General features: G+C 50.0%; 1 protein-coding gene across 5 annotated transcripts in view; it reads right to left on the reverse strand.

Annotated features, from left to right (window-relative positions):
* FLI1 (Fli-1 proto-oncogene, ETS transcription factor) overlaps positions 1-14,370 on the reverse strand; it is a 133,439-nt gene that overhangs the window by 89,661 nt on the left and 29,408 nt on the right. Inside the window, exon 1 of one of the 5 annotated variants that reach the window (XM_043873382.1) lies at positions 1,959-2,924. The exons of the other annotated variants lie outside the window; for them this stretch is intronic. Coding sequence (XP_043729317.1) covers positions 1,959-2,138 — 180 coding nt within the window. The 5' untranslated portion in view covers positions 2,139-2,924. Of the gene's footprint in view, positions 1-1,958; positions 2,925-14,370 lie in introns of those variants that run through there. 5 annotated transcript variants of the gene reach the window in all.

Consider the following 14,370-nt stretch of genomic DNA (forward strand, 5'->3'; position numbering starts at 1 on the left):
GCTCCCAGAAGGAGGGTGGTAGGTCTGGGGGCTGCACCTGCTGGTCTTTCTTAAAGCAGAGCTGAAGGCCGCCTGGAGAGAGCCCTTGGCTTGTTTTGTCCTGTTTGGCTTGTGAGCAAAGTGAACTTGCTAGTCAGGATGGAAGTGGCCCAAGGGGAAGTGGGTCCTGGGAGGGAGTCTTTACTTCTACCCAGGGGAGGATGGAGGAGACGGCAGGGATGCTCTCTTCCTTTAACGCTCACCCTCAACAAACAAACAAGAAGCAAAACCAGGCTGGCCTGGAGGACGGGGCGTCCTTCCCCGCGTCTGGACGGAGCCGCGGGAGGAGGCAGACGCTGGTCCAGGGTTACAAGGAGAGACCTCACCTCGCATGCCTTTTCCCAGCCCCAGGTTCAGGTTCAGTATCACTGGCAGCTTGCAGTTGGCCACTGTGGCAGTGTTTATACCAGGGAAACAGGTTTCGTACATCAGAGAGCTGGTTGTTAAACAGCTAGGAAGGCTTCCAAAGTGGCTCAGGGGTAAAGAATCTGCCTGCCAATGCTGGAGACGCAGGAGATGTGGGTTTGATCCCTGAGTCGGGAAGACCCTTAGAGAAGGAAATGATCACCCACTCCAGTATTCTTGCCTGGGAAATCCCATAGACAGGGAAGCCTGGTGGGCTACAGTCCATGGAGTTGCAGAGTCAGATGCATCTGAGCACACATGCAGGAGGCTGGGTGTGCCTGCTTCTCAATCAGACAGACTTGAACCCATGCCTCGAGGCCTCTGGCTGCAGCAGGCCAATGTTTGAAGCTGATGGGTCAGCCCTGTCCATGACCACTGCCGTGGACCCGGAACTCAAAGCTTGGCTGACTTCATCCCAGTAAAAGGATGACACAGCCCTGACCTGCTGAGACGTGACATCAAGAATCTGAAAGCCTTACACTCTAGGGACTTTAAGCAGTTTTCGGTGGCTGCCTTTCTAAACTGTAAGCTATAAAATATATACTACTGACCACTATCGATTTAGGAGCTGCTCTTTGCCAAGTACAGAACCAAGCACTTTGTGTAAGTTATTTCATCTCATTTCATTGTTGCCTTATGAAAGGCTATTATGCCTTATAGCCTTATGAAATAATTTCCTCATTTTATAGTTCAGGAAGGTGAAGCTTGGGACGTTCCCCAGCTTATCAGCGGCAGAGCTATGGTGTGAACCCAGATCTGTCTGATGCTAAAATGTGCTTCTTCCCAAGTCTACATCTTTGACGCTACACAGCAGGTCAGTTGTTATAAACCTTATTCTTCCTCCTTAATATACCCAAATAGGACTTCCCTGGTGATCCAGTGGCTCAGACTTCGCCTTCCAAATACAGGGGGGGTGCAGGTTCACTCCCTGGTTGGGGAGCTAAGATTTCACATGTGCATACGTGCTTAGTCACTCAGCTGCGTCCGACTCTTTGCGACCCTATAGCCTGCCCAGGGATCGAACCCACATGTCCTAAGTCTCCTGCACTGGTAGGTGGATTCTTCACCACTAGGCCACCTGGGAAACCAAGATCCCATATGACTTGTGGCCAAAAAACCAAAACGTAAAACACAAGCAATACTGTAACAAATGCAACAGACTTTCAAGAATGGTCCACCTCAAAAAAACAAATCTTAAAAAAAAAAAAAATATATATATATATACACACACACACACCTAAATGATATCAACTCTAAGTGGGACCCCAAGTGGTCCAACCCTAAGTGGCCCGGCTCCCAGGACCAGCAGGAGAGCACGTTCACCCTTCCCAAAGGCCAGCCCTCCCCCCACAGGACACACTTCCTCTTCCCCCTCCTCTGGCCCAGCCGTTGTCCCTCCCCTCCTTCAACCTCTACTCAGAGCTTACTTCCTCCTTGAAGCTTTCTGTCATTAACCCCACCCAGTGCTGATCACTTCGCCAACTTTGCTTCTCCTCGAATACTGACACACTTACCCTAGATTCCTCTGTCTTGTTTTCACAACTGGAGTCCCCTGGGCTCTTGTGCATTGAGCTGTGTCGTCTCCCCTCTGTTGTCCTTCCCCACACCCTGGCAGTGGGTGTGCTCCACGTGGGCCTCTTGGGGTGGCCTCTGTGGTCTCTGTCTGCAGGTCTATGAGTGGCCTGCCTGGCCATCCACAGATCTCCCAGCCATCTGGCCAAATGACCTGAGCATCCTCTGGGCTCTGGTCAAAGGGGATAGTCATGTGGAGTTTGGGCAGGAGGTCAGGAGAAGTAGCCCAGGCCTGTCAAGGTCACTCAAGGAGCTCTCCTGTCCAGCCTGAAACTTCTGAGGACTTCTTTTTTCAAACCTGGGCCAGACCAGGACTCAATTTCCTCTGAGAACGTCTGAGGATCTCCTGTCAGGTCCTTCCTACTTCTTACCTTGAGTGGCAGGCTGAAACTAGCAACAGAGTCAGAGTTTGAGGCTGGGCTAGGGGAGGTACCTTTCTGCTTAATCAAAGTGTCCCAAAAGGTGTGAACACACTGGTGAGTGTGAGTGGGTGTTAGCTGGGAGCGAGGGGACTCAGGACTCAGGATGCAGGTAAAGGTGCTTCCCCAGCTCCCGAGTGGACCCAGGAGAGAGGCTGGACCTTGGGTTTTCAGGAGGAAGATATCAGTGATGTGGTGGTGACAGCTGGTGTGATTTGTATCTGGGAAGCCAGGCTGTTTCAAACAGCTCCTCCGAGGCAGACAGTCATTCCTGACGGGCTCCCAGCCGGTGTGGAGCCCGCCCTCCTTCAGAGGCCTCTCCTGCCTTGTCCCCCACTCCCCCGGGCCCGGGACATGCTTCAAGTCCTGCCTCAGTGCAGACCCAGTCGTGATCCCCACACCCTGGCGGCTAACACGTGAGCAGGTTCTCCTCCCGCACGGCCTGCCGCTTTTAGACTGGCACACACGGTTTTCACAAGACGGGTTTTTGTGGTTTGGGTTTTTTTTTTTTTTTTCCTTCATAAGTTTGCAGCTGCTAGTTTTGAAACCACCAGCCCTGAGGCAACTCAAGTCAGAAAGAGAGCAAGAAGAGAAAAAGAAAAGAAAAGGAGGGTGAACACATAAAGGGAAGACAAGCCATCTTTCTATAAGTCGGGCACTGCACTAGCTAGGTCTGGGCTCAGCCTTGGCCTTTCTCTGCCAGCCCCGCAGGCTTCTCTTGGGACAGTCCCCTGGGGGCATGCGGGCAGGAAAGATTTGAGGAAGTGAGTCTGAATCCCCTGCCCCTGACTGCCTGTGGTCACAGGTGAGTGTGAGGGGCCGAGACGTGGGTTATGATCTGAAGGGGACTGGCCAGCCCCCTGGTACTGCTTGAAGACATGAGAAGGTGTGGATGTAGCATGGTGTACAAGCTGGGATTGGAAGGGGAAGGAGGAGGAAGTCCCAGGAAGACCCTGATTGAGTTTCCCAGGAGGGGATGCTATTCAGGCCTACCTAGGGGGTTACTTTGCATACGCAAACTGAAGGATTTAGCTGAACACAGACTCCAGACCAGAAGAGCCAGAAATAAAGGAACCCAGAAACAACTACTCACATTCAAGACTTCCCATCCCCCCTCCCATATCCACCGGCATTTGTGGCAACTAATTATAGCTTTTATCTAAACTAAACACCTCGAGTCACAGCCTGGAGTCATAGCCCTGGGCCACTTGTACTGAGTGGCTTTGGGGAGTCCCCCATTTGCTGGCAGTCCGATCTGAACCCCACAGTTCCCTCTGGGGCTAATAAACGCAATTTTCCTGGAGGAAAGAGGGAGAGTCCTGGAGATAATTACCAAGGAAAGAAACGAGAAATGGTGGAATCTCCAAATCGGGCCTGAGTGGGGTTCTGGGGATCTCTGCCTCCGAGAACCTCTGTGCTTCTTCCTCAACAATCTTGAATTAGTTGTTTGTGGTCTTTTCCTCACTGTCTCTATTGCTCCTCCCCAGATTTACTGGGGGTCCCTTGAGGGCTAGGAATACCCAGTACAGTGTATGTTCTGCTTGTAGTAGGTGCCCTATAAATGCAGTTAATGGAATTGAATGAATATTGCTGATCTGACTCCCTTACAAAAGCAAGTATTGATTTTCTTGTTGGCCACGACATAAAATTCAAATTCTCTGGAATCTGATATGAAAGTGATAGCTTCTGGGGTCAAGCCCAAGCTACTTTCCAGCTTCCTTGCCCGCTGCCCTGTAAATGTGGCACACTCACTGATATCCTTCTTCCCTTCATGCTCCCTCATCCTGGAATATACGTGTGTATGTGTGTGCGTGCTCAGTCATGTCTGACTCTCTGCGACCTCATAGACTGTAGCCCGCCAGGTTCGTCTATCCATGGGATTTCCAAGAAAGAATACTAGAACAGGTTGCCATTTCTTTCTCCACGGGATCTTCCCAACCCAGGAATCGAACCTGTGTCCTGGAATATCCTGCCAGGTAAATCTGAAGTCACTTAAAAGAGCCAACTCCATCATGAGTTGCCCTCCGCAAAACCCTCCCTGACTCTCCCAGCTATTTCCAGCAGAGTTGGGTGTTTCTTCAGTTGGTATCTTATGACATTTAGTACACAGTATTGTGAAAGAAAGCACTTGCCTTCCTTCAGAGTCTGCCTGTGTCCATCAGGAGACTGTGAATTTATCAAAGACAAGAACCACACCTTACACATCACTGCATTCACAATGCCACACAGTGCTCAATAAATGTCTGATGATGAAACTAATGAAAGAAAGAATGGGCCCCATCCACCCCTTCCTTGGAAATCTCCAGCAGAGTCTTCCTGTACCCATTCTTCTTTCTTTCCTTCTCTTTCCCACACCATGCCAGCTCCCGGTACTCAGCACATAGATGGCACCAGGAACACAATTCTTTTATTTCCACTTCTGAAATATCTCTACCCTTGTGTACAAGCTCCATAGAATCACCCACCGCCACTGCTACTCATCACTGCTCACAGGCCGCCAACACTTATAAAGACGTTGATTCTGGCCTTTTATTTCCAATGATGTGGACACTCATGAAGATGAACCTTTCTGGATCACAACACACCTCCTTCAGGAAGCCTTCTTGCACTAGTCTGAACCCACAGGGACTTTCCTTTGCTTCTGTTTTCTTTTTGGCTTATCCACATACACTGCCTGATCCCCCTCTTGTTCCTCTGTTCCCTTTCATAGTTCCACTGTTACTCTGAACTTGTATGCAGTTGTTAGCAGATATGTTTTCATCCTGGTTTTTCAGAGACTTCCCCCACCATGGTTCACAATACCTAATACACAATCAAAATACAAAATAATGCTCCTGCATTGACTTTGTGCATTAACATTCACATTCCCCGGACTATGGGCTTTCCCAAGGGAACTTTACCTAGTCCAACTAGCCGCTGGTCAGGAAGCAGTAACCAGCAATATCTCAATGACTGTAAGTTCTGTGATGGAATAAATCTTCAATAACTGACTACCTTTTGCAAAGAGCCGACTCACTGGAAAAGATCTTGATGCCGGGAAAGATTGGGGGCAGGAGGAGACGAGGGCGACAGAGGATGAGATGGTTGGATGTCACCACTGACTCAATGGACATGAGTTTGAGCAGACTCCGAGAGATGGTGAGGAACAGAGAAGCCTGGAGGACGGTCATCCATGGGGTCACAAAGAGTCAGACATGACTTAGCGACTGAAGAAGGAAAAACAACTCACACAGTTGCACTTTCATATGTAAAGCCACACTACTTACTCCCTTGGTTCAAATATTGATAAAACTGTGGAATCTTTCCCAACAGAGAAAGCGCTTCTCCCAGAAGCTTCATCAGGTACAGCTCTGCAAGCTGTGCTGGAGTCTGGGGGCCACAGAGAAGAGATAGAATGCCCCAAGTGAGGGCCACCTGTAGCCAGGTGGGTCATGGGGCTTTCTGGAGTCTACACTCAACCAAACTGGTGTCGCTAGCCTGTTATGCTCCTTGTCTGAACATCCCCCTCCTGCGCTCCCTTCTCTGGGTTGGGCTTCTCTGAGAAGCATCCTCAACATCATCTCCTGTCCTGCCCTCCCCCACGCCCTGTCAAAACTCGCCAGATTTGCCATATTCACAGGACCTTGCTACGGTTGGCTCAGACAGTCATGTCAATGAGTAAGTTGCATTCTGACACGAGCTTCCCAGGGCTCAAAGGAATCAGCTCATGGTGATCATTTCAGGCAGATGGGATTGGGGCTGGATCTTTCAGAGCATCCCTGCTAAGCTACCTGGGATACCCGCTTCTAAGGCCAGCTGTGGACATGGGAAAGGTTCCCCCACCCCATGCTCCCTCCAAGACGATCAGGGAATCTCTGACCTGAAGGCCACTTGGCAGGAGTTCAGTTTGGAAGGGGTGGAAAGGAGCCCCACCCCCCACCCCCAATAAATACCTAGTCTGAGTCATCTGATTTGGAACTCAGGGTTTGGAAAGTCACCCGAATGCCTCATTCCCAAATCTGACCTTCTAGAGAGTCTGGAGCTGGCAAGTTTCAGATTCATTTGCGTCAACATGTTGTTTGGTTAATGCAGCTGAGCATCTAAGCCCATTTTCTTAGAAACAGGAAATCCCAGTGTGCCAAGAGTAAACAGATCCCAGCCCCCAAAGTTCGAGTTCATTTAGGAACTCTCTGACCACAAGGGTCTGTGGGGCTGTGTGCTCGAGCCAGGCTCCTTTCCCGCCCATAACTGATCTTACCCAAAGCAATGGTCTCTCTACAGCTCAGCGGCTGGAAGAGCTGTGTGCTCAGGAGAGGCTGGGGCTGGACTCAGGGCAGGATTCCACTGTCAAACCGAAGACAGGAGTATCAAGGGTCTTACTTGGGAGGTATCTCCCCCGAGACTCCCATCATAGACTCTTTGACTCTAGTCGCTTCCTTTTGTGTTTTTCATGTCTTCCACGAGAGCAGGTGTGTTGGCTGTTTTATCCTCCATCCCATTATTAGCCCTGCAATGTGCTGCGTGCCTGCTAAGTCACCTCAGTCGTGTCCGACTCTTTGTGACCTCGTGGACTGTAGCCCGCCAGGCTCCTCTGTCCATGGGATTCTCCAGGCAAGAATACTGGAGTGGGTAGCCACGCCCTACTCCAGGTAATCTTCCAGACCCAGGGATGGAACCTGCATCTCTTATGTCTCCTGCATTGGCAGGCAGGTTCTTTACCAGTAGCGCCACCTGGGAAGTCCAGTCCTGCAACAGGAGGCACTAAATACCTACTAATGGAATGAATGAATGATTGACAAAGCAGATCATGTGAGTTCAGGCTTTGATGAAGGGCTTGGCTGACTCAACTCTGCAAGGCATCATGCTGGGATAAACGACACAGCTGCTGGTCCTCCCAGAAAATTCTCCCTCACAGACTTGCCAGCACCCAGTTGGGAAGGACAGATTCTCTCGAAGCTGCCAGGAGGTTCCAGCTTCTCAAGGCTGGCCAAGAGAGCTCTGGTTCATAGGGGCTGGAGGAGAAGAAGGTCATCGGCTGGGTGGAGGGGGACAGGCAGGGGGTGGCCAGAGGGGCTCCCGCTGTAGAGAGGTCTAGCTCCCCCAGCAGACAAAGAGCCCTCAGAAATCTACCTCCCCCACCTCCAGCACACACGGGGTGGGCAGGGAGGCTCGGCCTCTCTCTGACAAGCAAACCGGCTGACCCTGCTGCTGGGAGGGCAGAGGTGTGGCAGACGGCCGCCGCCCCAGACGCCAAGTCGCTGAGCAGCCACTGCAGGGCCTGACGACGGAAGAGGCAGCTCTTCTGTTATTAGTGGCTGCTTTTCACGTCTGTGTAAGTCAAACAGCCAATGCCAAAACGAAGCCTTGTGGTAGCAGCAAACTCAGAGATGTGGGTGTCCTGGTGCTGTCAGATTGGGCCCTGGACTGGCCTGCAAGTCCTCAATCCAGTCTCCCTCTGGGTGACCCAAAGGGGTGAACCCAGGCCCCTGTGCCTCCTGATTTCCAACTGAAGGGGGATCCTGTGGCTGCTTCAACATCCCTTTTTCAGCACTTCATGTGAGATCATTTCTAAAGCCCGTAAAGGATATTTTATTAAAACAGAAAAGAAAGAATTTTAGCCCTGTTGTGCTTCCCTAGTGGCTCAGACGGTAAAGAAGCAGCCTGCAATGCCAGAGACCTAGGTACGATCCCTGAGTCAGGAAGATCCCCTGGAGGAGGAAATGGTTACCCACTCCAGTATTCTTGCCTGCTGAATCCCATGGACAGAGAGGAGCCTGACAGGGTACAGTCCATGGGGTCACAAAGAGTCAGACACGACTGAGCCACTAGCACTTCTCTAGCCCTGTTATAAAACACCATCCCAGCTCCAGAAGCTGAAGAGCAGCAAGATGACACATACTGTCCAAAAACGCAGCACTTGACACTCATGGAGGGTTTATCTGTCAGTTCACAAGACACAGTGACCTACCACAACGCCTGATGATACAGGGAAACAGCCATAATTAAATACAAAGAGAATAAAAGGAGGTTGCAAAACAATACGATTCTGGTTATACAAAAACCAGACATGGATGTCTATATGTCTGCACTAAAAAGATTGGAAGGAAACGCACCCGAATATTAATAGGTTGTTTTTTGGGTTTCTAGACTGCAGGCACTTTGGCATTTTCCCGGATTTTTCCATGTTTTCTAAATTTTATACAAAGATAATGTAGTACTTTGGAAATTGCTATTTAAAAAAATATTTTAAAATAACCAATACATTTAATGAGTAAAAGAAAAATGCAAGCCAAAAAACAGAGAAGAAAAGAAGTCACAGTCTATGCATTGTAGGCTTGCCCAGGGAATGGATTAGCAGCATAGGATGGGTTAATGCACCTCTCATTCCAGTCCCTGACTCTCTGTGTCTCTCCCCTCATTTCACACCCCCACCCAGCTCTGCTCCTTCCAGTCGATGCCTGGGCAAGGCTCTGATCACACCTTGCTTTCCTTCTGCACCCATTTGCCTGGCATTCCTGCTAGCTTATTGCAGGAGAGCGAGACACCCTAGAAGCAAAAGCAGATGTGATGAACATAACTCAGCTCCCAAAGTGCAAGGTAAGTCTCACTTCTCGTTCTACACCACCCGAGATTTCTCCGGCCTCACAGAGTCTCATCCTTTCTGCATGCAGAGGCCTCGGTACCTGTGTGTGAGGTGCCACTGGACAGTGAATCAGGGAGATTTCACTGACCTCTACATGGAGCTTCTGTCAGAAACTGGCTGCCCTAGATCCCCAGGGGAACATATTCAAGGTAAAAGTAAGTATTAATAATAAACATACATGCACACATACCTCTGTTTGGTATGTGTGGGTGCATAGATAAGTATGCACCATACAGACATATATGCAAATGTCATACGCAAGAACATGAACAAAGAGGGGAGAGTTTGAGAGCACACACACACACAGAATTTTGTCCTCACAACATTATGAAATGGTATATTTTCTTCACCCAACTGATGAAGAAACTAAGCATCTAAGAGGTTAAGTCACGGCCGGAAGTGGCAGGACTACAATTTGAACACTGATCTCCCCAACCTGGACCCTTCAGCAGAGGGCCCTTCCCCCTCCTCTGTGGAAGTCCTGGCAGGCTGTTGTGGTCCTAGTGAGCCCAAAAGCTCCATAATTACCGGGTTGGACTTGGCCTCCAGAATAACCATGACAAAATTTGTGGAAATGTTCACAACAGCTCTTCACTTCCAGGTTCTGAGATCAGAAACGGAAGTTTCAAAATACCGAAAGTTCGTTTATGTTGAACATACTGCTTGGGCGAAAAGCAGGAAGTCCAAGAAAGCCTGATCTCATGAGATTTTTCAGCCCAATTTGGATCCACATCTGCACTTCTGGATTTTCCACTGAGTCCAACCTCAGCTGCTCTGCAGCTTCTCCCATTTCACTGACTCTCCACCTACGGGGATACAGATAAATAACACAGTCTGTGGCCACTAACTAAGATTTATCCAGCAACTGGCCAGTGGCGAGGTGGTCAGCTGGGCCAGGCAGTAGACAACAATTGAAATTTGAAAAATCTGCATATCTCTTTCTGTAAAGGTTTCTTAAAAACCAAACCAAAACAAACAAAAGCTCTAAACAATAAGTCATCCAAATAATGGCCTCTGTGCTTGTTTCCAGGTGCAGGAAACAAGTGGAAAGGAATCTTGCCACCTACTCCTTCCCGCAGACCTGGCCCCCCGTGGGTCAGACCCTGGCCAGGCTGGGAGAGGATGGGAAGGAAATGGACCAACAGCGGGCCTGGGTCCCTAGCTTTGAGGGAGCCTCAGAAGATGGGGGGGGGCGGGGAGAATCATTTCTGTATCCCTTTTAGTTGATGGCAGGAACTGGGATTAGAACCCAGTGGATGGCTTCTGGCTGCCTCTCTTTCCAGCTATAGTTGCTGCCCTAGCCACCTCTCTGCATTCAGATGAGTTCACAGCATCACAGAGTTTCTAAGTGACTGGGTATAATGTGAACGTTAGCTGTTACAGTGTTTACAGAAGGGTGGTTACTACAGCTGATGCTATTTTTAATTGGAGTCCTCTTCCATCCCTGAGTTCCCTGGGAAAGTCAATATCTATGAGGCTTCCCTGCCAGAGGATTTAGAGGGTCCCAGGGACACCCCTACTCCCACCACCCCCACACCACCTTAGATGCCCCCACATCAACATCTGGAAGATTTCTGCAAAGCAAGAATCTGCAGCGAGCGCCGTGTGGTCTGGCTCCTCTACTCACAGACTGGAGCCCGCTCCCTTGCAGAGCAGCTTTGAATCAGCCACACCCAACTGAAACAGTCCAGGAGAAGGGCAGGCCACACCTTGCAGACCCCTCCTTCACCCTCTTCTCACCCTGCGGAGCTCAGGCACACGTGGGTTCCTGCCTCGCCTTGTGAATCTGCGCACACTGCAGAGGAGGTGTAGCCTAGCGAACACAGCCGCTGTGTGGCCTTGAGTGAATCACTGAACCTCTCTGGGCCTCAGCCTCCCCCTCATAAAATGCTAACGACAACATCTGACTCGTGGGTGGCTGTGGGCCCAACAGGGACGTTTCTATAAAGCCCCAGGGCACACGTGGGCGCAGGCACTTCCCGCCTGCCCTGTGGTCCAACCCTGCCCTTTGGGGGGGTAAACCCTGGGGGCCTAACTGTCTTACAAGCAGGCCCTCTGAGCTCCAGAACAGCCAGAATCTAGAAGCACAAGTCCTCAAATCTGCAGTGCAATTTTCGGGGGAGGGCAGCGGAATTTCTTACACTTAACCGTCATTAAATAAATGCCACCTTAGAGCAGAACCTTAAATGAGACGGCTCTTCCATTCGATAGAGCCTTCCGGGCATCACTTCATCCTGACACAGGTCCTGCTCTGTTTCCTTGGCCACCCTGCAGGTGCACACGCTTTGCTGGATACCCTGGCTGGGGTGCACTTGGAGCAAGCCCCCCCCCCGCCACCCCATTGCTGGAAGCTGCAGCGGGAGGACACGGGGCCTTTCATGTGGCAGGGGCGGGCGTTTGTGCCCCGGAAGCCAAGCTGGTGGGCAGAGGCCACGGCCGCCGCCGCTTCCTCCCCACCTTGGAAAATTACACAGAGTCCCGCTCTGCCCACTGGCTGCCAGGAGATGCCCTGCTGGGTTCTGAAACGATCCCACCTCCTTAGAGTGAAAAACAATAATGTGCCCGCAGTGGCCAGCTTGCCCTTTCCTCCCCCTCCTCCTCCCTGCCCTGGAAAAAGTACAGGATCTGTAAACAAGTCATTAGATTCGAGATCCTGCCCAATTTAGACCTTTGTCTCAGTTTTCTCCAGAGTAAACTCGTGGTCACACCCACCCAAACCAAGCAAAGCCCAAAAGGAATGCAGAGTCCTGCGGCCAGGCTAACCACAGCTGACCCCACCATGCCCAGGGCTCGGCGCGCTCCCGAGGCCGGGAGGGGACAGAGGGAAGGCCCAGCACTGGCCTCCGTCAGGGCCAGAGCCAGGCTCTCGGACGGGCCAACGGCTAAGAGCTCCGTCTCTGGGTTCAATTCCCCAAAGCAGTTTTCATTTTGCAAATGCCTCCCCGAACTATCAGAAAACCAAAAGTCCACCTCCTTTGAAGTCTGGCAAGAAACCCCCCCACCCCCAGCCCAGATCAGCTTCTCTTTATTCCTGTACTTCCCGTACGGGCAGGCTTCTAGAAAACAGAGGTTGGAGAAAATGAAAGTCAATGCCAAATACTAACCAGACAGAAGAATAACTGCTTTTCCCCACAGCCCCCCACCCCCAGCTCTGGCATTACGGGCTGGGGGACTGGGCCCCTCTCCTGCCGCCGTAGATCTGTTTATTCTGCACTCCATAAAGGGAAACCAGGCCCTTCGCTGACATTTTGGCTTGGAGGGGGTGGGGAGAGAAGGAGGTCCAGAATTTAAACTCAAAACCAGATCAGCTTCGCTAAATCTCCTAGCGCTTTTTCTGTGATTCCTCAATGGGCCACATTGTACGATTTGGGCTTTTAACTCTCCCAGCCTGCGTGCCCCCATCACTAACAGTCTGGCTCTGAGCTGCGACGAATGCCATAAACTTCAATGACCCCTTTTTGACTTCCAACCCCGCCGGTGCTCCCCAGATGAAATTAGGGAGCAGCAGGCACGTGAGGGTCTGGGCTGCTCCCCTTTCCCACCACACTCCTGGCTTTTCTCTGCCTCTTCTATCCCTGCGGCGGAGAAATCTGTGTCTATGCCCCAAACCTGGCTCTCCCGAGTGGACCGGGGCTTCCTTTAAACAATGAAACAGGGAATTTCCTTTGTCCTGGAAATGTTCCGCTTGTCATCCATGTTATCCTTATCAGCAGACCACAGTGCATGGAGCAGAGGCCCCTCCACGCTCGGGACCCAGGGGGTATCATTGCAAAATGTTTTCTTCGCTTTTTCCTCTGCCTCGAATTCAAAGCCTGACCTTTATGGGTGGAATTCAATCAGGTCATCGCTCAGATTCCCCAGCGGGGAAATAAAAGTAGCACAGGCAAATCCTATTGTTTCCATTTCAAGAAGGTTAGAAATGTGTTCTCCTCCGTAGCATCCAATGAAAACGGGATGGGGAGGGGGATAGAGGAGGTAAGAAAAAGACCCTCAGAAACAGTTTAAGATCGTGGGAATAAAACATCGACTAGAATCCCCCACTCTCTACTTACAGTCTGTTCTTCAGCACTGCTTCTGCTAGTTTTCAGGCAGTTCATTTGTATTTGAACAAGTTCAGAAAATATTTTTCCCCTTTAAACAACAGAAGAGCAATACAGGCATAGCTTGCTTACTGGGCTTCGGAGAGGCTGCATTTCTGACACACTGAAGGCTTGTGGCCACCCTATGTCAGGCACGTCCCTCCGTGCCATTTTTCCAATAGCGCTTTGTGTCTCTGTGACACAGTGGCGATTTTCGCAATATTCGAAACGGTTTCATCATGATCATATTTGTTATTGCGATCTGTGATCAGGGATTTTTGATGTTGCTTCTACAACTTGCTGAAGGCTCAGATCCTGGTTAGCAATTTTTGGCAATAAAATATTTTTTGATGAAGGGTTTCAGACACAATACAGTGGCACACTTGACAGACTAAAGTATAAACGCAATCTTCCTAAGAAAAATTGAAAAAATTTGTGTTGTGCTTTATGGTGATTCTGACTTTACTGCAGTGCCTGGAACTGAACCACTGTCACCTCGGAGGTCTGCTCGAGTCGTTAGGAAGAGGGGTGGAGGCATGTGGGAACGCCAGAAGGCCAAAGGAATTGCAAAAATCAACTGCTAATGTTAACACTCTTGTATTCTGGGGCAGAAATAATTAATTGTATATGTTTAGTCACTTAGCAACCCTGAGCCCTGATTCTGAAAAGTTCAAAATATTTCACATATGTAGGGAGTAAAGTCTCTGAAATCAGACAGACCCTATGAGTTGCATAAACTTTGACAAGAAACTTAAGTTTTCTGCACTTGGTTCCTCTTAGGTAAAGTCTAATGACAGATGTAACCCACGGGCTGTGGTGGAAATGAAGTGCTAACGTGCATTGAAGGGCTCAGGACAGTGCCTGGCTCATCTATAACTACTCAGTTAATATTATTATTATTGTCATCATCATCTTTTTTTAGTTGCAGCATGAGAACTCTCAGTTGCTAATGCAGGATCTAGTTGCCTGACCCGGGATCAAACCTGGGTCCCCTGCACTGGGATTGCTGAGTCTTAGCCACTGGACCACCAGGGAAGATCCCACCATCATTACTGACATTATTGAAACCTCCTGGAAAGTTGTTTTAAAGTAAATAAATAGGTAGAGGACACAGCCACTCCAGAAAAGACCTTAAAAGCCAATCCCAGTTCTTAACCTCTGTAAAGTTTTAGACCAGACGGCTTTCTCTCAAATTCTAGCAAACACTCGATATAGATAACATGCATCTTCAGCC

The sequence above is a fragment of the Cervus elaphus genome, chromosome 2, assembly GCF_910594005.1.
Source record: "Cervus elaphus chromosome 2, mCerEla1.1, whole genome shotgun sequence".
NCBI classification, from domain to species: Eukaryota; Metazoa; Chordata; class Mammalia; order Artiodactyla; family Cervidae; genus Cervus; species Cervus elaphus.